The sequence below is a fragment of the Aptenodytes forsteri genome, unplaced genomic scaffold, assembly GCF_000699145.1.
Source record: "Aptenodytes forsteri isolate BGI_AS27 unplaced genomic scaffold, ASM69914v1 Scaffold5, whole genome shotgun sequence".
Taxonomy (NCBI): domain Eukaryota; kingdom Metazoa; phylum Chordata; class Aves; order Sphenisciformes; family Spheniscidae; genus Aptenodytes; species Aptenodytes forsteri.
This window is the reverse complement of record NW_008795672.1, coordinates 3671158-3696128: the sequence shown is the minus strand read 5'-3', so window position 1 is coordinate 3696128 and position 24971 is coordinate 3671158. Positions and strand designations below refer to the sequence as shown.

Below are 24971 nucleotides of genomic sequence, written 5' to 3'. Positions count from 1 at the left end.
AGTTGAGTTCGACAAGAGAGAAAATGCCTGAATAAAAGAATAGGAAGAAATGTTTCAGATGAGTAGTTCGTTTTATGGAAAATGCAGTTTCACTGTAAAGAGTGTCAGCTGGAAGAGGATACATTTTGGAGATCAGAAATTGTTTGTTTCAGGGTTTTCTGTGAAAATATTGAAATATTTTGGTTTCAAAGGTCAAAGCAGCCTTGGATGTGAAGCGCCCTGGGAAGCAGCCCAGAGCAGGGCTGTGACAGCAACTCGTCTTCTGGCGGGAGCTGCCCATCCCTCTCCACCGATGGACCCTGGGCAGGGAGGTCAGGTGAGGTGAAAAACTGCCCGAGGACAAAAGTTAGGGGAGAGGAGTGCTATTGCTCCAGTAATACTAGTTTCTCCTTTCCTTGCACCCTCCTCAGGTCTTCTCCGTACCCATATCCACATACATTCAGTGCCATTAATACATCTTCATCTCTGTCAAAAGTACATTAACTGGTGCACGGATTTTTTTGCTGCAGTGTCACACTGGCAGCCTAGAGTCATCATAAAACGAAGCCGAGCCTGTCAGTGTTTAAGAGGCATTTGGACAATGCCCTTAACAACATGCTTTAACTTGGTCAGCCCTGAATTGGTCAAGCAGTTGGACTAAATGATCATTGTAGGTCCCTTCCAACTGAAATAGTTCTGTTCTATTCTATTCTATTCTATTCTAAGGAAGCACCTCTTCCCATGGTGCTTTTAACTGGTGCATTCTCAGTTCTTCTTTATAGTTTTGAGTTTCTGGCTTTCTGAACAGCAAAGTTCCTGATTGGCTTTTTAGCAGCAGCTCTTTCATTTTCATACTATTGCGTTTAATACTATTGAAGCGCTTCATCCAGCCTGACTTGAAATTGTTTTTCTAGAGCCTCATTTGGAGAAGAAAAAACAGCATCATTATCATTTCAGATTGACTCAAAACACAAAATGTTCCTCAGTTTTTCAGTTCAGCTAATGAACCAGAAAACCAATTATTCACATAATTTTTCTGACCGAGATATTTGTCCCTCATAACAACCCCTCACGTTCAGCCAGGTATGTTTGGAGGGTCTGTCTGCAGCTGAACTGTAGACACCAGCCTCGGGGTTTACAAGCAGGACCTGGCCATCCCAGAGAAACACTGAGGTTGCCAGTAAAGAAACCTCTCCCACCACACAGTATAAATACTGTAAGTGGCAAAACAAGTTTTTCACATTCCGTCTTATTTCTGTCCTGTAAATGTGCTCAGATGACCCAGGAGTAATGCCTACAGATCTGTGGTTTTCAGCGGTGGTCCCTCTAGCTAATGCAGATAGCGCTGGGTAGGAAACGATGCTTTGGTCCACGTCGGACCGTGCAGACAAGTTCAACACTGCACTGAAGCTTTAAGTGCATCATTTTGCTCCTCTGCCTTGGAGGGGTGATAATCAGTTACCTGCTGATCACATCCCTTGTTTAAAAGGTCCCTGACACCCCGAAGGAGCTTGTGCTACCAATACCCTACTCCTGCAGATACTTGGAGGCAGGCTTGCACCTACACCTGCACAGTCCTGCTGAGCTCAGTGAGCTCTCCCCTGGAGTAGTGTCAGAGGTTGCTGTCTGCAGGGTGGAGATCTAAGGATGTTGTTCAGAAATCCTTCGTCATCTGAGTAAACTTTGTTCATGCAACAGCTGACATCATCGATTCAAATTGGTCTGCTCACACAAGAGAGGATTTGCTTTACCTGGGTCTGCAGCAATAATAGACAATAATACAGATTACAGATTTCTGTGGGTAAAAGTAGTTTTCACTAACATAATTAGTAAAAGAACGTTTTTAAATGCTGTTTGCATCAGCATTGTGATTTTAAGTAACGTTAGTGTTGGAGTAATATTAGTGTTGGAGGCAAGCTTTAGTTTTATTAGTGAGAGCTTACACGGGCAAGCAGAACTCTGCAATACGCTAAGTAAAGATTGAAAGTAAATTCAGAGTTCACGGTCTACATCTGCTGAGGCAGACTAGCCTGCTTTAGAGCTCAAGAAACACGTTAACCTGTAGGTCTATGCATAAAAGGGGCAAACTCTCAGTGTCAGTGTTTCAGAAATTGAATCTGGTCTCCTCTGGGAATACCAGACTGGGAATACTCCCCAGGTAGCGCTGTATAACCTGAAGCGAGCCAGGAATTAGATCCTGAGCAAGGACACTCATAATCAGGTTCTTTTTTTAACGTGGAAGTTAGTCCCTGAAGACAAATCTATAGGAAACTGTTCCAGTAACTCCTCTTGCTTGCCTGCTCTGATAAATGACCCACGCTCCCAGCTTTCTGCCGGGAGGTGGAGGGCTCTGGCTCCATTGCTGCTAACATGGTTGTTGTTTCCTTCCCATTTGTTTAGCCAAGCTTTTTGCCTCCAAAACTTTCCCTGCATTGACCCATAAGATCTCTGAGGCCAGAAGCAGGATTTTGGGCAGGTGCAGGTGGTGCTTCGGGGTGGCTGCTGTGGTGGTAGGATCCTTCTGGTTCCTGTACCACGGCAGTGATCCCCCAGAGCAAAGCGTGGAAAATAAACGGTAAAGCGTAAGCAGTAAGTGTTTTCCCCAGTAAACACGTAGAAAGGCTTAATGTGTTTTACCAAGCTTCAGTCAGACAGTCCAGAGAGCTCTTGCCTGGCTTGGCTGAGAAAGCTGATGGAGTAAAACACCCCGGGAGATTTGTTATTTCCAGGGACTGGCCAAACCTCCAATAGTGCTGCTGAAGTCCCTCAGATATAAAGTTGCGTTGATGTTAGAAAATTTCATCGGTGGCCTGCAGTGGGGAACACTAGGTGGCAGCAAGAAGTCTCTGGAAGTTCATCTCCCTGCATGTCAAAAGCGGACCCAGGCAGCAGAAGTAATGAGAAATCTGCTTGGGCATCCTGATGGCATTTGTTCAAGGTAGACGTTTTAGCCCACTTCGTAACAGGTCTGTGGAGGGGGTTTCCATATAAAATTGGTCACGCGGCATTTGCACTCCACATCGGCACTCGGGCAGTGTTTGCTACTTCCATTTCCATTTAACCATGCAATGATAATAATCATTCAGTAACTACACATTCTGCACATCTCCATGATATATTTGTTCCTAGATCTACTAATGAACTTGTTTTGGTCCACTGTAGTCCAGAACAGAAACTGTACTGGTTATAGTCCCATTAAATTATATTCTATATTATAACCAAACAGCCAAGTTTATTCAATCCCAGCAGAGTTTAGCTCAAAAAGAGTACTAGGATCGGGGGAAAATAACGTTGCCAAGCAGCTCACTTACCTGTGGAGCCAAAGCTCCAGGTGTAAATGTGGTTTTTTTAATCTCCTGCTCTGACATGATTAGATCTGGGCTTTGGTGGCTCTCTAGGAATTTGAAAGTGCTTTGCTGCTCTTTCTTGTCTTCCCCTTCACACAGGATCCAATTACACTAGACAAGTGCTGTGTATTACGGGGGAACAACGCTGACTTGCCTGCAGAGACTTTTAAATGCCTTTTCTGTTGTCTGTGGGATGAACTGTGCGGGCCAGAAAAAAAAAAAAGGGTATTTCAGATACAGGTCTTTCTTTGGAGAGAGAAAAGTGAACAGAAGTATTTAGGATGAGCATTTCTGCTTTTTAATTGCCAAGATCAGATCTAACAGGCTTTAGTTAGCTATCAGGATCACACAGTTGAAAGAATAGCAAAGATTGAATTTTATTGAATTTTCCAGTTTTGTAGTCTGAACAAAACAGTAATTGCTATCTGTGTCCTAGTTTGCATTTAATAATTGCCACCGAGCACAGCGCAAGTGAAGATGCTTACTGCTAAGACTTACGCTTCCATATGAAGTAGCACTTTCCAGGAGACTTGGGATATATAGGCATAGAAAACTGGTTTAAACACGCCGGCTTTTATGAACAATCCAGGGAAAATGCTGTGGGGCAGGAGATCGGGTCTGACCCCCACCCCACACCCCGGGCCGGGTGGAGCAGCCCCATTTCTCTCTTAGCAGCAGCGGCTGCACAGCCTTTCTCCTTCTTCCCGACTTTCCGAGCTGTCCGGGGGGGTTGGAGGAAGGGGAGGGAGCAGCACTTTGTCAGGCAGATTAATTTATTAAGCGTGTCAGGACCAATCTGCCACTGGGGACAGAGTGCACTTGGTGGCGACGCAGCCCAGCAAATCAAATCAAATCGAGATTACCCTAGAAATGTTTCAGCAGTTTCTTGTAAATGAGATATTGTGGTGCTGTGCCGGGCATCGTCCCTGCAAGTTACCCTGCTGCGGAGCATCCCCTGAAATCTTCTGCCTCGGTTTGTTCCCGTCGAGAAGGTGTTTGATTTGCACTTCTCGTTTACAAGAGTGAATAGGTAAAACATCAGCTCAGGAAGCTCCTCATGTCTTTCCTCTCACCTGCCTTGTAAATTTGCCTTAACCATTAGATTTCTGCGCAGGGGCACTCTTTGCTCTCTGTCCACGTTTGCAGGTGAAAATCACTCAGAGGAAGTTAGTACCACTTACTTAGGGCATTGCCATTGCTGCACTTCCCATTCAATAGCTGTCCTTGAAAAGGAAAACTAATATACTTCCTTGGAAGAAAGAATACTGCAGTTTACAATACATATGAAATTATTTTGTATTTTTATTTTGCTAATACAAATTCCTAAATTCTCTGAAATCACTCTGAAATCTCAGTGAGGTTTCAGAAGATGAAGGAGCCCGTAACACTCAGAGACATCAGTCAGATTAAAAAGCACACCTTACATGTGTGTGGCCAAGAGCGCACAATTTTAGTGAAGTACCTTGAAACTTTCTCACTGTTTTTAAGGCCATGGGACTGAGGCATTTTTTGGCACAGCACCAGCTGCAGGGTAATTTCTCCTGCTGTGCCTTGACGGTCCCTTCCCTGCCAGCGTGGCCAGTGCACCGCACACATCATCCCGCTCTTCCTCGGCGTTTTAATCCCAAATACGCAGGGCTGTGACTGCAGTGACTGTCTCGACCCTGAGCGGTACTTTGCTGGGTTCGTGGGAGATGAGCCCCATCGATCTGCGAAACGCCTGCTGCACGGTGCTTGGGACAGAGGCACTCATCAGCGTCTTCTTCCGCTCGCTGCCTTCGCCTGATGATTTATGAAGTGGGAAGGTAATACACAACCCTGCACCGTGGCTTGCAGAGCACAAGGAGCTTCTCGAGCTGGCCTCCATATGCTCTGAAACAGAACTGTTGACTTTGTCTTCAAGCATCTGCCGTATATAAAACCTCCTTCACTGTGGTAAATCACAGCAGAAATTAATGCAGTTTAAATTGTTTCTTCTAAATTATCAGACTGTCAAAGTCCTCATTTTAATTAAAAGCAGGGAGAGGACCGTGACCGCAGCGGAGTGACCCAAGAGCCCCTGCTCTCCTAAGCAAGCGCCCCACTGCCAGAGCTGTCAGATGAAGGCAATTACTTCCCTAGCGTAAAATTTTATCACACTGGAATTTACTTAAGTATTTCAGAAAGTTCAATCAAGCTGCAGCCAGAAATCTTTCACTGAGAAAAAAGTGCCGGGATCATTAATTGGGTTAATGCTCCATCAACCTTGCATTTGTTAATGGACATCTTTAGGGCACGAGGGGAACCTCATCTGGGGAAATGTCATCTGAGCTACAGAGACAGTTTATGCTGCGGTGCGACTTCATGAATTTCAGACTGTCCCTCTCTTCAGGCTTTTTTAATTGGCGTTGTTGGTCGAGAGCAAACTGCATTCTCCGTGGCGGCAGTCAGTACCCCTGTAGCACGGTGGTCGTTAAAATAAACATACGGGGTGGTGAGCGAGACTGAAATGATGGGGCACTGTCTTTTACACCACCCACTCTACCGCGGGTCTCCTCTCCCCATGAAAATCCCACACCAACACGTTTCTGGCCCCTAGAATGAAGTCTGCGATGGTGTCATGCGCCTTCATTGTAGAAAGAGGGGGTTTTTTAATGCATGTCAGCCCTGGGAAGACTCACACGATGTTGTGCCCCACCAGTTCCCAGCACTAATCACGGATAGATGTAAAATACTGACTCCATACCATAGAAGCAGTGTCGGTGGGTGCCTCGGCATTGGCATCGCGTGGGAGACGCACGGCTCCTGTGAAGTGTGGTGGTAGGTTATCAAAGCTGAAGTATTTGGGGAGGTGGTGGGGAGCGTGTGTTAATTCTTGCGATTTCTGGTGCCTTTGTTGAGAAAAGTAGGTTTTTATTTTCCTCACACCTCCCCCACATAAAAACCCAGAAAAATAACAGTCTAGGCTGCAAATATTAGATGTAAGGACAACTGGCTGATACAACATTAAGGTTGATGATGATTGTCTTGTGGCTGCAGAGAGGGCTTCAGAAAACTCTACAGCCATTTGGGCTAGCCCCAAGCCCCTGCAGGGTCCTCTTGTTCTCTCACCTGCTTGCAGTTTCTCTGCTGATGTGAGTGCTTGCACCAGGTTCAAAGCGATGGGCAGCAGAGTCAGCTCACACCTGGTTTGAGATGCATTTTTGCAATGCATTTTGCTTAGAAAGTGGTGATGCCAGAACTGAAAGAGGCATCGGGATTGCCACCACCCCTTCCTTCATCTCCTGTCCCCTGCACCTGCATCGTGGCTGAGGATGAAGAGCTGTAGTGCAGAAGGTGTCGTTCCCATGTCTCTCCCGTAGCGCATCAGTAATCCAGGCACAAACCAGTTCCCAAGCCCAGATTTCTGAGGTACCAGTTAGAGACACTGGAGCTTCATTACTTTGTATTAACTGCCCTTAATTCTGTCATTTTTATTTGGACGTAAACCTGTTCAAGTCACACACAACCCTGCCTGCGGCAAACTTTGGTCCTGGAGCTGTGACATGTCACGAATTTCCAGTCTGCTGCTGCCTTGGTGTTACAAGACTAAAAAACAGAGTTGTTTTTCTTGGAGGGAAGGCTTTCTGTCATCTGGCCCAAACGTCCCCAACTTTCCTTTGTGATTTTTGGCTGCCTCTGAAGTCAGCCCAGTCGGAAAGCTCTGGGTTGCCGCTGCTGCAGGGTTCCCCCATAACTGCCATGGGATGCTGCGTGGTGCAGAAACCGCACCAGCGGTCGCTGGACCACAGCTGTACCTCAGTGAATCTTACTGAATTTGCTTTACAGCTTCCTTGGGGGGAAAAAAGAAAATTCCACTAGCACAGAGGCACTGGCAGATGATGCGGCTTTGAAAGGGGGAGAATAAGATACCTGGTCCTGCTGGTGTTCATCAGCAGGGCTGGCCACGTGCTTTCCGAGTCAGCGATCTTTTTCTTTTCCTGCCAGAAGATGTTAATTTGGCAAAATAGGAAAGTTTGACATTGATGGACGGATTTGATACAAAATGTGGCCAAAAACCTACAGTCTTTGGTGTGGTTTGATACAGCTTTTTGGCTTAGCAGGTCCACTCTGTGCGCTGTCGTGCTGAAACGATTGCCATCAGCCTTAGGAAAATGCAGCACTCTTAAGAGGGCAGTTAAAATTCCCGCAGTTAATGTTTTTGAGGAATTTAATCTTGTGGGACATTTTGCTTTTTCATTCCCTCTTGGGATAAAAGAAAATTTTGAAGTGTCCTAAGTCCTATGAAATAGAAGTTCTGTGGTTTTGAGATTTCTCCAGTCCTCTCCCGGTGAAGTGCTTGTATAACTCATCAGTAATAAGTACACTAACTTTCTCACTCAAACTAAAACTTTTAAGTCACATTTCACTCTCATTTGTTGTGTGTCTGAGAGTTCTGTGTATACATATTACATATAAAATTGCACGTACCTGATGTGTTTTAAGTAGACCAAGAATAATTATTTTTGACATTTAATATTCTGTAACAGTATTTCAAATGACTTATAATAACCATGTTTGTGTAGTTAAAAGAAGGAAAAGTTACTAGAATGTAGATATTTCAGTGGAATTTTAAAACTAAATGTTTTGTTAAAGTTACTATATTTTAAAATGTCAAAAGAATTACCGGTGCATGTGATTATAATGAAATGTTGCTCTTGTTGTTATGGCAACTAACTTTTAAAACTGCTGTGAAGGGTGACAAATTACACAGTGCCATTTTGGTTAGCCTTTTTTTATAGTTTTCCATCATTTTACTTTTGAAGAATTTTAAACGGCTGGCAGTAGTGCTGTTGTTAAGCATATTACACTTCTCTCAAACCTTTAGCTCTACCTTTATTTCGATTCATTGAGTAATATATATTTTTCAGGCTGAGTAAATTTCATTTCTACATCGTCTATGTAGATCACCATCATCATCATCATCATCTGCATCTTTCAATAATTAACAGGTGGCCATGCCAACATCTTCCCAGCTTCTCTCCTATCCTGTGCTGTTGCCAGTATCAGGTTAATCGATGTGATAGTATTGGACGTATGCACCTGAAGGCTGCGTATTACCACGCTCAGCTCTCTGCTGTGCAGTGACTGCAGTGTAGACGGGCGTATTTCAGGGGTCGCCGCGTAGCTGGTTTGCAGCAGCAGGAACCTGACGACGACGGCTCATCTGACCTGTTCAGTCCAGCCCCTATGGACAAGCCCCACCAAAACGCGCTGCAGAGCTCAGCCCAGGGCAGCCGCAGTGTTTTGTCAGGTAGCACTTGCAGAAGCAGCGGGAGATATTTTTGTACAGGTGGATGCACGGGAAGGAGTCTCTGGGACCCATCCCTCCTCCAAAGGAGAAATTGTGAGAATGATTTATTTTTTTACTCCACTGAATTTGGTAGAGAAACAAGGGCACAGTCATGGAGTACCACAACCGTTGGATAGCCCAGCATTGTGCTCCCCCAAGCTCAGCATCTCTAGTCCGATATTAAGGAAATGGCGGTGGGGGACTTCATACGGAAGAGGTAGATCAGCCTCTCTGAGGGAGGTATTTCTGAACTGATGTTACCCGCACTGACCTTCTCCCCTTGGAAAGCTCAGTGTTACCTGCGGCAAGGTGTCGGTACGGGTATCAGTTGCCTCTTCTGTCGTAACACAAAAAAGAAACTGAATGCCCTGCTGCTATTAGCTTCCACTGGGAGGTGAAAAACTTGTTGAATGATAGTGGGTGGACAGAATAAAACCTGCTTTTTCATATTCAGTGATGCTGAGTCAGCTCTGGTGATGAGCACATCCCAGACATGGCACATCCTGCAGCACCCTTGGGCTCATGTCTGGGGGCTTCTGCCCTCCCAGCTAGCAAAACCACGGAGGTGGACTTGGCTGAGTTTTACTTTGGGGGTTTTCTTTTCTATTTTTCTCCTGTGCTTGGGAAAGGTCCTGTCTAAGAGCTGTGCCAAACAGGAATTTCTGGATCTTCTAGAAAGGGATTAGAGAAATTCATGAGACAGGATCATGGCTCGCGAGCTTAGACACTTCACGGCCATGGGCAGGTGACACGGTCTCGTGCTCCTGGTTTTGCCAAGTGACTCTATGGTGTAAAGTGCATTGTTGGTCCAGGGAGCGGAGACCTGTACCTCCTCGCCCAGCTGAGGCATCCAACACCGGTGAAAGTTGCAGAACTCCTTCCCCTAGGAGGGAACTGTGGGATACCAGAAACAATTAATTTTTTTTTTTATTATTTTTATGGGGAGAATGAGAATATATAGCATTGGGAAGGAATTAATAACAGAAATTATATAAACTCTGAGGCTTCCAGGTGTAAACCAACCTCTAAATGACAGGCTTCAGGAAGAAATGTTCTGACATACTGTCCTGTCTGTTGTATATTCCTTGTGATGAACTGAGTAATAGCCATTTTGTAGACAAGCTGTAGATCAAAACTGGAGCAGATCCCGTAGGACATTACTGGAGGGCGCAGAGTAATAAACGACATCTCTTCCCGTCCAGCACTGTTTCTCGCCACGTATCTGATGAATTTCTGTTGCAAAAGGCATGTTTCCAGGGTAATGCTGTATGGCACAAGCGCCCTAAATTTCGTGCTTAGGTTAACGTTTTGTATTACCATGGGGAAATGAGGTGTTTGGTTGGTGCGGGGCACTGGTGCCGGCCCATCCGTCTGTCTGGCTGTATCTGCACATTGCCTGCCGAGGTCAGGAGACAGCTGCCCAAATGCAGCACTTATTTCTAACTTGCACAATTTGTATCATCTCCAGTTCTGTCTCAGGATGAAGTTTGGTGGTCCCACAGCCGGAAGCTGGGTTTTGGCATGATGCGGGTCTCGGAGTTCAAAGCAGCAAATATATCCAGTTACCTCCCTCGCGGTACAACCGTACAGACATAGCATACACGTGGTTATGAAGAGGACCCTGCACCGGTGGTGGGAGCAGATGGCACCCGAAGGGAGAAGGCCCTGGGGTGGCTACTGGTGAGGAGCAGGTCTGCCGGCTGCATGGAGAGGTCACCCAACGCTAAGGCCACCGCGCCAAGACCTAGGGGACAAGTCGCCAACTTCCTAACCCTGGGACTTTTGGGAAGCGCAATGTACGAATGAGTTCCCCAAGACACTTGCACCTACCTTAGGTGCGAAGAAATGCAGAGGAGAGGGATGTGACTTCAGCACAGACCCAACCCTTAATTCTATCTCCAAACTCCTTTTGTCTAAAAAATAGGCAGGGCTCGGGTGCTTTCTTTTAAACACGGTCTTTTATCTAATGTCTAAGGCTGACGCACAAGTTCGTCTCCTGCAGATGGCAATGCAGCATTGGTTTGGCACTTCTGCCGTGAGCATGGGAAGCACAACCTGCCATGATGCCATCATCAAGTGGGGTTGAAGAGGGGATGGAGGTACAGAAATGTTTTTCGGTCCTTTCTCATGAAGCTTCCCCATTCAGGTGTAATTAAGCATTCACTGGAGCGCAGTAGGATTACAAGGATAGCTCCAACACCGTCATTTGGAAAGGCAACTCAGAGGTTAGAACTCATCCTCAAGTGATTATTCAATGGAGAAAAACCTTAAGTGAAACAGTGGGCTGGCCTACTTGAAAACAGCTGTCCTGGATCCCAGCTGAGCTCCCCAGTTGCTAGGCTTTCAGCTGCCATCGATTTTTCTCCCTGGCAGCATATTTACTCATCCACATAAACTCAGCCATTGGAGACCATGGGCAGGTCTTTATCTCTCATCTCCCATCTTTCCCTTTGAACCTGGTCCTTGTGTCAGGTCTCAAGATGGCAGCTCAGACTTAAAATTTAGCCTCACAAGGGAAAGGAGCCCACCTCATGTTGGCCCCAGGCTGCTGGAAAAAGCAGGTTTTTGCTGCACGTTTGCGGCCGTCTCCAGGAGTTTTGAGGATCTCCAGCTATTTTGAGCTCCTCTAAGGATTCTGCTTAGTCTGAGATCTCACAGCCTCTTCTCCTGGTGAGACTAGATCAACTGTAGACCCCTGACACCTCTTACACCCTTGGCTGCAGCTATAAAACTCTGTTACTTCCAGGGAAAGCTGGAGTTTTCCTTCTGACGTGATGACAAGGAGCAGTTTTTCTCCCCAGTGTAGTGCTGTTCACATTTGCTCGTGCCAAGGAGTAAGATGTGGTGTCACGAACACAGCTTCAAATACTTCGAATGCCTTGCAACACAAGAAAATAAATTACCGACATGTCCATCACTTACACTTAGATTACTTCGACCAGGTGTGCTTTATGCACCTTTTCTTAAATTATGCATAGGCTGTGCTTTTAGTTTATGTATAATGCAAACGAGGGGATACGCTAGCTAGAAGCAAAATCAGAGTTTAGATTGGCTGTTTATAAGGGTGACATTTCCTTAAGAGACCTTTGGTTTTTTACCCTACACATTAGAGAGATTTTAAATCCTCATCGATTTCTGAAAACACAGGTCTGGGAGGACAAAGGATGATATATTCTTAACGAGTGTGTAAAGTGTAGTAGTTCTAGAGACAATAAACGCAAGGTCATATTAGGGCAAAACAGTTAATTACCCACTTCATTATTGTCAAGGTTAATACAGTATTTGAGCACAGAAGCTGTTTTTCATCTCCTTTTGGAAACAAAGCAAGACAGCATTTCTTACAGACAGATCCATTATAGCTTATCACCGGAGGACAGACCGCTATAGAAACACCATGAAGGATGTCTACTGTCACCGGGCTCCAGAGCAAACGCCAAACCTGTCCAGAAAGCAATGGAAATGAAATGAGAGCTACAGCTTCAGAGTACCACGCTTTAATTCACTGAGATTGCGCCCCATTGATTTTAATGTATGACGGTAACGGTAGCATAAAATTCACCGGCACTCCTTCACCTATTGTAACATTGATCCCTCCTAAATTGCACAATGCGCTGAAAAACGTCCTTTAATAAACATGGGGTATTGACTATAGCAAATCCCGTCTTTCCGTGGTGAACCCAGTGAAAGCCACAGCTACGGTAGGGCTCAGTCTCTGTTTTTCATGCGTGCCGGGGTGTTGTACAGGCTTCCATTACATGATCTCAGCAGACAGAAACAAAGGCCTGAGAAATCTTAGCCCATCAACCTTCGCGAATAATGCTTTGCTTTTAACTATCTACTTCACCTGCAGCAACTTTGAAAATCCCTTAAGTTAAAAAATTTGGAGACCAGTAAGTAGTTAAAAAAATAAGGAAAAAAATCTATATAGCTAGATACTGAATATATATAAAAATAAAATTCCCTCCTTATATGGAAACACGAGTTGTTTTTTTCAGTTTATAAAGCCTTTAAAATTGCAAAAACTAGTCTAGTTCCTATTAAACTAATTACCAGGATAACTGTGTTTATATCACTTTCGAGTAGCCTTTTCCTATTACGTTTTCTTTCAAGGTTTTTGTTTTGCTTTTTAAGTTAGAGCTAGAATTTCCCATCTTTTGTGATTCCTGCCGTTGTATTTCAGTCCCAGGAGGTTTTTCCTTCTGCTCGCCGATGCAGCGCACAGCCTGGTGATGCAGTAACCGGAGTCTACATTTCCAAACCGAGACCCCCCACATCAGCAATTCGGTCTTTCCACTGAAGTCATAACCTTTGGACCTGGGTACTTCTGGCCCTGGTGCTAACATTAGGCTTTCAGGTTTGGGAATTTGGGCCATGGTTATGGCAGTTCTCAGTCTCTGGCTTCTTTCCGCAAATACTGCGCTTCCCAGGGAAGCTGCGGGTGCTGGCGAGCGCCCGGCACACGCTTTCTATGTAGTAAATGACCTCAGGACAGGTTAACGTGGCACAACATACGCTTCATTCTTTATAACATCTTCTTTGATTTTATTTTTTAATTTTTGATGCTCTGTGGGCATCCTTACAGAGCAATTGTTCTTATTACTCTTACAGAATGATACCTGCTTTGGGGTATTAATTTGGTTTTTAAGCCTAGTAAATTGTTCTGCCCACCAGGGAGGCACCCATTGTATTTCAGATTTGTGTATAAACATCTTAAGTTCTATTCAGATAGCAAGATACTTGACAGTATAGCGTATTTCACAGGGTCTCAGTGAGACACTTCCTAAACTATCTGCTCTATGGACACTACTGTTCTTTTGATAGGAGTACGCTAGATGTTTCCTTGGAAAAAATCAAGCTGGTGTAGGCTGCCTGATTTAGCCAGAGGGGCATCTCACCAAGATGTATGTCCTTTCACATAAGGGAAGTGCTAAATTTAAAAACAAGCCAAAGCAAATAGAAATATTGATGTTGTTATTAATAATAAATAATTACTAGATGTTTCCTTGGAAAAAATCAAGCTGGTGTAGGCTGCCTGATTTAGCCAGAGGGGCATCTCACCAAGATGTATGTCCTTTCACATAAGGGAAGTGCTAAATTTAAAAACAAGCCAAAGCAAATAGAAATATTGATGTTGTTATTAATAATAAATAATTATAATAATTGATAATATTAATAATTGCTATTAATAGTAATAAAGCACGGACTATTCTGTAGGAAATGTGCCTCTGAGGTAGTTAAGTTTTATCCTCCCTTTGCACTGGCCCTTTTAATTTACTCGTGGAGAGGAACCTGAAGCAAATAGGAATTACAGCCATCACCCTTGCAAGTCAGCGTTTGCCAGTGATCGTCCTCAAAGTGCTGGGAGGAAACAAAAGGGGTTTAGTTCTTAATCCCCTTAACTTCATCAGTCGGGGTGAGACAGCACTGAGGTCCCAGAGCTAACCAAGACTGCTTCACCAGACTAGGGCTTCGGTGGCAAATGCTTTTTTTGGAAAATCGGAGTTTCCTACAAGACCATTTTACTATTGGTACTTTTTTTAAATCCTCATAATCAAAAAGGTGGCTCCCAAGCATGCACCTGTCTGCAGAAAATCCCTAAACTGCAGGGGTTTGTCACCAAGGAATTCCCTAACACATAAATCCTCAACCGCATTCTTCTAAATCTTCCTTCTGAAGGTATCTAAAAATCCTGCTTCCAGAGAGCATCTGCTTGGAGGAGCAGAGGGAAAACTCCTCTTTCCGATAACCGAAGAGGCCGCTCTGCTCCCAGGGGCTCCCTCCGGCTCCGAGGTCCTTTTGTGCAGGCACAACGCAGGTTGCTCCACAAAACCTCTCCTTTGTGAAGGCCAGTCCCGCAGAGAGTATTAAATTGGCATTTTACTCCTCGGCATGCATTTGCACAGGGGAAGCGGGGTGGCAGTCGGGTATTTCAATCTTGTTTTCAATTATAAGCGTTTCATTGTCGAACGTGGCTGGTTTATTATGTGATAATTAAATATGAATGATCGCGCAGTCATCCTGCCAAAGAGGCTGTAGCTGAATGAAACCGATCCCTCTCGTCTTGCTGAATGGCTTTGGAGGCGAAAGGAGTGATCTATTTGCTGTCCCTTATTTTTGCTGTCCTATTGTTTCGGTATCACTAGCTTCAAAATAGCAAACTAGGCAAGTAATTACAGACATAAATCAGAGCAGGGATCAGTGTGAGGTCAGGCCTGCTTTGCTTGTAGCCCGGCTTTTCTCAGCTGCCTTTTGCTGAATAACAGAGAAGTACATTGCTGTTCATTTTGTGAAAAAGTGATTTTATGAGTGATGAAATGCATATTTTGACAAAGTTTGAGCCCCTGCGTGCTTTTGAGCAGGGGTTGAGCAGCCTCACCGTGCCTAGAGCGGAGCCTCCTCTGTCAACGTTGCAATGAATGTAGGGCCAGTTGCCAGGCTGGACACCATGGTCGGCATCCAACACGCCATGGTCGGTGTCTGATACGCCACAGTCGGCGTGCAACATAGGCAGGCTGCAGCTCACAGAGAGACGTCTCCTTGGGGTGGCCACAGCGACTGGTTAAAAACCGGGCAAGTTAAATAAGATACAGCCGTAGATATTTAGCCGAAGCGAATCAGCAAAGCAAATGTGTTTTCAGTAGAGCCGCACTGATTTATGGCCCTGGCCCTTAATCTGTACATCTTATCCTTGTGAGGTGTTCATAAATGTGAAGCGGCGCTCAATGGGAGTCAACTGCTGAAAAATGGATGCAACCACGTGTTACAGTCTTCAGATGGTACTAGCTAAAAATAGTCAATCTTTCTTGAAGGATTGAACCAAGCACTACTCGCCTCCCATCCTACCAGGGGCACCAGTGTTTTGGGCAGAAAGGAGTAGGATTGTAGGCAGTCAATGGGAGCAAATTCATGTCTGCGGTGCTCCTACACACTCGTCATCCATGGCTGGGGGATCTATAGAGGACTTTGCAATATTAGGACATAAACAGGGCCACCACATGGCATCCGTGATGTGGATGTCCTGAAGCCATGGAGTACACAGCAGCTTGCTGGATGCTGTGTATTGTAAGAAGGAGATGTGGTTAAGTATTTTTCCCCTCTTCCCCAAGTGTCTCTTATCCTAAGTTAACGAAGAGGCAATCCCCAGTGGTAATTCTGCTACCCAGGAACATACCGTTTTGTAAAAAAACAAACCCAGTGCCTACTAAACTGTACACTACTTTCCATTCCAACAGTTGGTTAAAATAACATGTAGAAGTGACCGCTGAACGATTTTCATTTAGCTTATCCATACCCTGTAAATCAGATTCAGCCCACCAGTTTGGCTTCATGTAGACAACTGAATAATAACAAAAAATAAGTCGTGGTTGCTGTTGGCTGCTGAACACCCACCTCTTAAACTGGGCCTTTTAAGAGTGTCTTGGGGTTGCATGCCAAATCTCAGCTTATGATGTACACTGAATTTAACCCCTCTTTGTTTATTCATTTCTGCATGTCCTATTGTAAGTATTTATTGAGAAATTTTTTTTCTAGCAACAGCTTATTCTGAGGTATGTGACTGAAGAACATAATACATCGCTACGGGTATTTCTGGGTGAATCATAGACTTTTTTTCTTTTCGGTGGTTTTCTTGGTCAGCTATTAAACGAAAATCAGTATTTAATCAAAGCAATTTTTTATTCCCAGACTATTGTTAGAGGAAATAAGCCTCGAAAGGATACTTCAATCAACGGCCTGCTGGAAGAGTTTGACAATATCTCGGTGACACGATCCAATTCCCTGCGGAAGGAAAGTCCTCCCACGCACCACCAAGGAAATGCAAACCATGTGCCGAGGCACCAGGAGGAAAACGGTTATATCACGTATTCCCAGTACTCCAGTGAGTCAGACACTACAACAGACTATGTCGTGGAAAAATATCGAGACAAGACTCTTTACGGGGAAGAGTTAGACAGGTACTACAAAGGGAGCTATGCCGCCAAGCAGAACGGGCACATGATGAAGGTGACTTCCCAGGACATCTATTATTCGGAAGTGACGCCCCTGCAGTCAGACCTCTCCAGGTTCCTCCCAGATTACCATGCACACCTGGAGACAAAGCCCAAACCGCTGGAATACGGCGGCCTAAAGCTGGAGTATCAGCGGATCCCCAGCGGATCCTCCCTGGACTATCGAGATCCGTTTCCTTATGCCTCGTCCCGAGCGTCAGTGCAGAGCGAGTGCCCCAAGGAGAGGTTGGAGTACAGCGACAGCGACTGGGGACATGGCCTGGGCAAGGACGACTATGACAAAAGGCCGAAGTCATCCTACGTGGACCCAGCGAGCCCTCAGCCAGCGATGAGGCAGAGGTCCAGGTCAGGCTCCGGTCTGCAGGAGCCGGCCATGCCCTACGGAGCAAGCGCTTTTAAAGCGCACCAGCAAGGACACTCCTACAGCTCCTACACCTACCCCCGCTTGTCCGAAACCGCAGCAGGCATCCCCAAGGTAACGTGACATCCAAGGTGACAGTGCTGTGAGGGCAGGGATCAACCTCTCCAAAACGGGAGCGCAAAAAATTAAGTGTGTGCAAAAAATTAAGGGCAAGGAGCCATGCTTGGGCACGCGATGCCGAACGTGGCCGGTAACGTCCCCGGGAGCTGCACGGCTGCCGCTTGGCGGGTGTGAAAACCCACCCGCTTTGCTTGAGTATCTGAAAATGGATATCAGGGACCAGTGGGTTTAAGATATTTATTCAAAGGCAGGTTTGGAGATGCCCAGCTTCCGGGGGTTTTACTTAGGATTCCCAATAACCCCAAGTTCTTTGGCAGTTTTGTAGCACTAGGAGTTCGTACGCCTGTGCAGATCTCGGCCGGGGGTGAGAAGCTGGTCCGGTTTGTATATCAGATACTTTTGTATTTGAATTGTTACTGTGCAAGGCTGAAACCTCGGTGTTTTAATATTTATATTGTATTTATGCTATATTTATATTACAAGGTTTATTAACCCTTTGCCGCTAATGAGAGTAGGGGTTCACCCCTCTCTGCTTTGTTTTTAAGCAGTGAAATTAAATCAAAGCAGCTTATCTCACCCAAGACATTTTAGATGTAGTTAAAAAAAAAAATGGGTTAAGGGGCAAAAAAGCATTTCAACCATGATATCTACAAGCAGCTCCTCTGCACAAATTTGTGGCCTGCTCTGCCTTTTCTAAGTCATGTGAGGAATATTACCCGTACAAGCTGTCCTACCCTACTTGCAATAGTTTGCTGTAACTATTTGTTCAGTTAGGAGAATAACGCTTTTCTTACATGTCTAGTCACATAGCTACGATGATGACCTGCTTCGACATCTAATATTCTGCAAGATATGTTTTTCTTCAGTGTAGATTGCATTGAACGTTACCGAGTTCCCCTAGCAATGGGCGCCGAGATGGTAGCTCATTTTTCCAGGGCTGAAACAGTCTCGGGTTGCCGTGACTTACCAAATGTGCTGAGGTAGGTAGCTTGTCCGGTGGTGAGATCCACTCTGCTGTTTAATGATGATGTGAACGGTGCATTTTCTTACTGGCTCTGTGCACTGAGAACGTGGTCCTGTCCAGCTGCAGACCCAGAAGAAGTCCGAGGTCTCAGCAAATCCACGATAGCCCTATGCCGGAGGCGTGCCTGTGTCTTGCTTGCTCAGGTTTTGGCTGCTTTGCTGATCCCTGGGGTGCAGGGTTACAACCAGCGCCCCGTGGTAAAGGGAGAGCGATGCGTTTTTATTCCACATTGCATTAAAGCACAGAGCTGGGCTTCGGAGGTTGAGGATAAACGGTGGGGGAGTAGAAAAGTTACCAGGTCTCTTTGCATGCCTTTCCTGAGCTCGGGGTGTGGTGGGAGGGATGTGTGCCGGTAGTTAAACTGCGTGCAAGTGTGTGGCGTTAAATATGGGTTCTGGAAGTTTTGAGGAAAGCCTGGGATGGGCTATCTCCATTTCCTTCATTTAAAGCAATCATTTTGTCAGGGTTTAGAAAGGAGAAGGACGAATCCAGTAATTCATAGGGTCTCTTGTGCCTGCTCCTGCCAGTGTTACAGCATTCAATAGGGCAGAAGACAGAGGTGTATTTTACAGGACTCAAAGAACTCCAGGCACTTTGAAAAATATCCCATTAAAATGCAGTAGCAAAACTTTTATTAAAAAAAAAAGATGCCTCTGTGCAAGACTCATTGTGAGCTGTTCCTCTCCTCAGAGCATCAAAAACACTCCTACAGCCCTGGTGTATTGAAACTTGATGATTCACTGTTAAATGCAGCAGTTTCAATTCCCAAACCCGTCCACAGCTCCTGGAAGTGAATAGCCGTTTCTTGTCTCGGATGATTGCTGAAGAGTCTTCTTTTCGAGGAGGCATTAGTAAGAGAATGGTTCATCAAATGGGCTTACTAAATGGGAATCAGGTCTCGAATCAGATATTTTACAAATGAGATTGGATTTAAAGTATAATTAAAAGGGAGAAAAAAAGTAAGCAGTGAAAAAGTCTGCAGGCACAAATGTATGGCTTCAAAATGCGTTTAACAAAGATGTTCATTTTGGCTTGTAAATGTGAAGAGCAGACTTACGTCAGTATTAGTTGCGGGTGATAGATGTCAGATAAATCCAATGTCTACCCTGTTTCATCATCAGTGATTTCAGAGGTATTACGTCAGAAGACTTCCACTGTGCTGGGCTTGGCCACCGCCGTGCACCATGGAGGTGTAGGAAGTCGGAGGCTCAGATTTGGTTCCCTCCAATCCACCCCCTTGTTACCCACCTGCTCTCCTATTCCTGCAGACTAACTCCAGTAACACTTGCGCAGGGTCGCAGCATCTGCTGTGTTACCCTCACGACACAGAGATTACCTCCCACTTTGTTCAATGGAGTCTCCTCAATATTGTCACACGGTATCAAACTCGTCCCGCTAGGTCTGCGTATTTTTGAACACGCTGTACTGCATGTTTTCTTTTTACCCGCCTTTTCATCACAGGCAGCCCTCTCAACTTCTTGCACCAGATCGTATTATTTCAAAGCTCCTTTCCCCGTCATTTTTCGGTAGCAGTTTTCCGTGACCCTCTCCTGTCCCTCCTCCAAGGGGGCCCTGATTTCTACTCTCCCTTCCCCGCCTCGTACCGCTGTAACGTAGCAGAGGTCTCTGTCTAACCTGGCCGCTGCTCAGCATCACTGTTTTCCTGCTGTGCATTTTGCAGGCACTCTGCGCCAGGAGGACGTTTCCAGCCCGGTGAAGGCAGAGCCAAGCCTTTACTATCAGAAACCCTCTTTTTCCCCTGTTTTCTCATTCACGTGCCGGTAGCTTTCCATGAGTGCTGCCTGTCACTGCCACACAGAGTCTCTTGGAGCGTTCCACCAGCAAAGCACCAGAGTAACCTTTTCCCGTGCAATCCCCGTTGCAGTCATCCCTTCCACACCTTTTACTTCAGCAAACTGAAACCTCATCAGACGGAAATCCGTTTTACCTTTACTGAAAGGCGAGCCCATCTCGCCAGGGGCTTGCCGCTCCCCTTGGAGGGTGTGGGCTCCGGCTGCAGGGCTGCGGCTGCCGTCTCTGCCGCAGTCCGACCGCAGAGCGTACGGGGACACCCGCTTGGCTGACAGGCTGCCCAAGCAGCCTGCCTTGCAGGGAAGGTACGCGCCCCTTACGAACGAGCAGGTGTTCCCACCGCATGCGATGCAAAACGGGCATCGCAGTCATCAGAGTGGAAACTGAAATGGGTTTAAACACGGTGTTACGTCCACCTTTTAACAATGAAAAGTCCCGACTGCCGACGTGGCCGCGGGCGGATGCGGGTAATGCTGCGAGCCGGTGAAGCGACCCAGCCAGCAGCAGCAGGGTATCGCCTTGCACCGCGGTGCTGTGATGGATGTCGCGTCAGAGCTTCGGCTGCTCCTTTGACCTGATCTTGAATGAGCGCAGGACTGGTTTCTTCTTTCTTTTGTAGTATTTAAAGGATTTCCTTTCAGTAGGTGACTGCATTCAGTAGCAGAAATAGAATTATTACTGGAATAAAGCGTGTTCGATTTTGCCGTGATGTGAAGCACTGCATCAGGACACAGCCTCGGAGGAGAGATTCAGCTGATTTACTCATTACAGCTCCTGATTTTTTGTAAAATTTCATGGGATTCAGGACATGAATGCGTTTACATTGTACTGCAATGCTAACCTCAAAAAGCTTTCAAAAATTCTCAGCAAGCACACCAAACCCCTGAATTTTCATTTTAAAATTTCACTGCAGAATTTACTTTTGCCAATGCGTTAAGCTTAGGACATGCTCAGAAATATCAGGCATGGACGAAGCCTCAAATAATTTCTTAGTGTGGTTTTATCCAGCTTGAATTCCTAGACAAGGCTTTCCCCATCTCAGTAGTTAAAAGAAAATGGCGTACTTACAGCCAAAGCAATAATTTATGTGTCCCTACGTACACAGATATATAGGACAGGGCTAGATTGAGTTCCCCTCCCTCCACCAAACCATCTGAGCACTTTTCCGTGGTAATTAGTTTGGCAGATGTAATGTCCTTCACGAAATTCATGGTGTCTCTGACCCCCTTCTATTTTATGGCTACCCCTGCCTGACGGAGTGAGTGAAATTATGGCTGTAATCATGTGGATGTTTCGCTTAAACAAAGCCAGCATCCTAGGAGGTGGCTGTACAACACCGTTACGTGCTCGCTGGACGCTCCATATGGCTGGTAGCTGTCAGCGTGCGAGTCTCGGACGGAAGCAGACTCCAGCTTCACGTTTCCAAGGGAAATCTCTGAGCAGCCCCTCTGGAGAGGCATTCCCTCCTCCCTGCTAAACCTCACGCGAAATGAAAAGACGGGCACGCCCGGCTCACACGTGAGGTTGGGAAAGCGCTGATATGATATTGCACTCGGAGGCTTTTCTCCCCGCGCTGAGGCGACTCCAGCTAGTCGCTGTGCAGCAGCCTACAGTGATAAATTGATGCTGCGGCAGATATTTTTTTTTTTTCTTTTTTTTTTTTTTTTTTTTTTTTTTTTGCAGTCAGCATAAAATGGTCAAATGATGTTCCACCGCAGAATTCAATTTCACAGTTCAGTTGGGTCCTTGATTACACTGCCAAATTCAGATTAATGTGCATTTAACTAACATGGATCAGGGACTCCTGGCCGGCAGCCAGCCGTAATAGTAGCAACCGTGAGCTGTGTAGAGTTTGCTGCTCTGTCCACCCCTGTGCACCGCCACCGAAATTGATTGATTAAATGAACTCATCGCCATAATTATTTGTAATTGTGCTACACCATGAGCCTGTGTCGAATCACCCCCCCTGCCCCGAGCTGCTCCGTACGTCGTCAGGAGTCACGTATGTTGTATCGTAAATGTGGAGGTGCTTTTTTCCGGGGGAAGAAAATATATTTTTGGTTTGGGTGGGGTTTTTTGTCTCACATGGCTTGCTTTTTTCCGGGGGAAGAAAATGTATTTTTGGTTTGGGTGGGGTTTTTTCACATCTTTTCTTTTTTTTTTTTTTTGGTTTGGAAAAAAGGCAACTATTTTGTTTGAAAAAGAAGTATTCATGGATAGAAGCAAACTATTATGTTTGCAAAAGTGAAGTATTCATTTGCTTTCAGTGTAAGAAGCTTAGAAAAGCTTGGCAAATAAAAAGAAAGAAAGGAACCTGCAAATGAACAAGGCCGCCCATTGGGATAATTTCCTCTGCGATTGTCTCTGATTTCAGATGAAATTAGCAGTTTCGTGACACTGCAGTTAAGTAGTGTGTCACTCTGGCAAATGATTTAAGAAATGGTAAATTGAATTAGGCTCCTCGTCATACTCATGTATGCAGTCACTCAAACAGCAGCTGGTAGTGGGGCAAGGCAGGAGATGACAGAGATTTCAGGGTACCACCGCCTCCGCAAGAAGAGGTTGGGTCATCCCTGAATTGCTGGAGAAAAGCATAAGAAAAGATTTAAGGCCTGAGAATCAAACCCCAGGAACTGGTATTTGAAAGGAAAGAAAGACACAAATTGGAATTTGCCAAAGGGCTGCTGGTTGTGAGAGGGATGAATTCTTGGAGGAAATGGCCCAGAGAGCCTGCGGGGCACTGCAAATACAGAGCAAATACACTTTTTGGAGCATATGCTTTAATTAAGCAAAGATCATTGTATCTACAAACAGGTACCTGGACAGAAAAATGGACCTGAGATGCACAAAAGATCTCGTGGTCTTCCCTGGTCTCATTTTAGTGCTGCTGAGAGCACAGCAGCCCGATGGTCTAAAAATCTCTTTTCAGATACAGGGCAGCAGTGTCATGTTGAGAAGAACGGGTACACGCGGGAGCAGGTTGTGCCGGCACCCACTGAGGACCTCCGGGGGTGCCAAAAAGAAACTGAGTGGATGAAGAGCAAGAAAGCTGTCTGTTCATCCGCGGTCACTCATCTGCTTTTGCATTGCAGGTGGATTATGATCGAGCGCAGCTCGTCGTTAGCCCACCGCTCTCTGGATCGGACACCTACCCCAGGGGCCCGGTAAAGCTACCTCAAAGTCAGAGCAAAGTCAGCTATTCAAGCAGCAGCTACCAGTACCCTCTGGTCTACCACAAAGCGTCCCACTATCACCAGCCATCTCTCCAGCCCAGCTCTCCCTATATTTCCACCGCCTCCTACCCCAGCTCCCCAAGTATCACGTCAAGTGCTTATCCACCACCCAGCTGGGGATCCTCCTCCGACCAGCAGCCCTCCAGGGTGTCCCACGAACAGTTCAGAGCTGCCCTGCAGCTTGTGGTCAGCCCTGGTGACCCCCGGGAGTACTTGGACAACTTCATCAAGATCGGGGAGGGCTCCACGGGGATTGTCTGCATCGCCACCGAGAAGCACACCGGAAAGCAAGTCGCCGTGAAGAAGATGGATCTCAGGAAACAGCAGAGAAGGGAGCTGCTCTTTAATGAGGTACGTTGTTTTGGGTGGTGCGACGGGTTTGGCAGGCGGTAGGTTCAACAGGAGACGTGGGCCAAATGGCAACCTCGAGAGCCAAATTAATATCTTTCTAAAAGAGGTGGTGAGTCCCATGCGCATCTATGCTGTATAAACAGTTGTATAACCAGACCAGTTTCAAAGGAGCTACATCTCCTCCTGGCTTTAAACCTATAATGCGGTGGGAAGTCGCAGTAAACAGGTAAGAAATCTATCAGCTGGTCCATGCAGCATGTCAGGTGCACAGACATAGCCCGGCTGCCTTTTTCTGACCGTTTGCTGGTATAGTTTATTCTTCCGAGATGGAGGATCCGAACTAACCAGACTATTCAAGAAGCGCATGCGCCGTATTCTGGCGTATACATGCTTTTTGTTTCCTCCCTCCTTCCTCTCCTGACCATTAGCAGTCCCTTTGCTTTCCTGATGGTTACTGAGCAAAGAGCTGACAGTCCCTTTTTCATGGAACCATCTGTGCTAATTCCCACATCTCCTTTCCTGAGTGGCTGCAGCCAGTTCAGAGCCCACAACTGCTTATGGAAGATTGTTTTCCCCATGTACATTATTTTAAATTTAAGAACACTGGTTTTCATTTGCCATTTTGTCACCCAGTTGTTTGGTGCTGAGAGTTCCTTCTGCAACTCAAGGAGTTTCTCCTTAATTTTAATTCTTACTCCCTTAAAGAAGCTAGTGGTCCGTGTTCTCCGCTCCCTTTTCGAGATCACTTGTGAATATGCTGATTAACGCCAAAAACACTGCAGGTCCCCAGGGAAACCTCTCGGGAGAACTAACCTTCTGATTCTATCATTTGTTTCCTGTATTTTAACTATAAGAGCATCTTCCCTCAGCACATAACAGACTGGTGTCTTTAAAACCTTTAAAAACTTAACATTTTTTTAATTAAAATGCTAGTTTTTAACAAACTCCACACAGTTCTCCTTTGCACAGTCCATGACTGTACTGGGTATTTTGGCTTTGTTTTGCCTCTGCTGGAAGACTGCACCGAATTGCGTTGTAGTAGCTCTAACCGAGCATCTCTTGAACGGTAACATCTTGAAGCAGGTCCTACATGCTGTGCAGGACCAAGCTGCTTCCCTGACACGCTCCAGTCACTCGTGTCATCTGCAAATTTCTTTTCAGCGGTGCTGAAATTCCTCCGTCTATAACGAAGCCTTCCCTGGCTGTTGTTTCCTCTCCCGATGGCCTTTCTGACATCCCTCAGTACCGTGTGGTCATGGTCACCGCCGCGGCTGGGCTGCCGTTACTGTGGTCCCGATTCTGTACAGTCCCTTTTAGATGCGGGATTTCAGTCGTCTTAGGAATGTCCCCTATATTACCAGCATTCTGTTAAAATTCTGTGCAAAGTACTGTTTGATACACGATGAAGAAAACTTTGACGGGTTGAG

The 24971-nt window shown here is 45.8% G+C and overlaps 1 protein-coding gene across 1 annotated transcript in view; it reads left to right on the top strand.

Annotated features, from left to right (window-relative positions):
* PAK5 (p21 (RAC1) activated kinase 5) overlaps positions 1–24971 on the top strand; it is a 44268-nt gene that overhangs the window by 10375 nt on the left and 8922 nt on the right. Inside the window, exons 3-4 of the mRNA XM_009282522.2 lie at positions 16321–17118; positions 23053–23544. Coding sequence (XP_009280797.1) covers positions 16321–17118; positions 23053–23544 — 1290 coding nt within the window. The remainder of the gene's footprint in view (positions 1–16320; positions 17119–23052; positions 23545–24971) is intronic.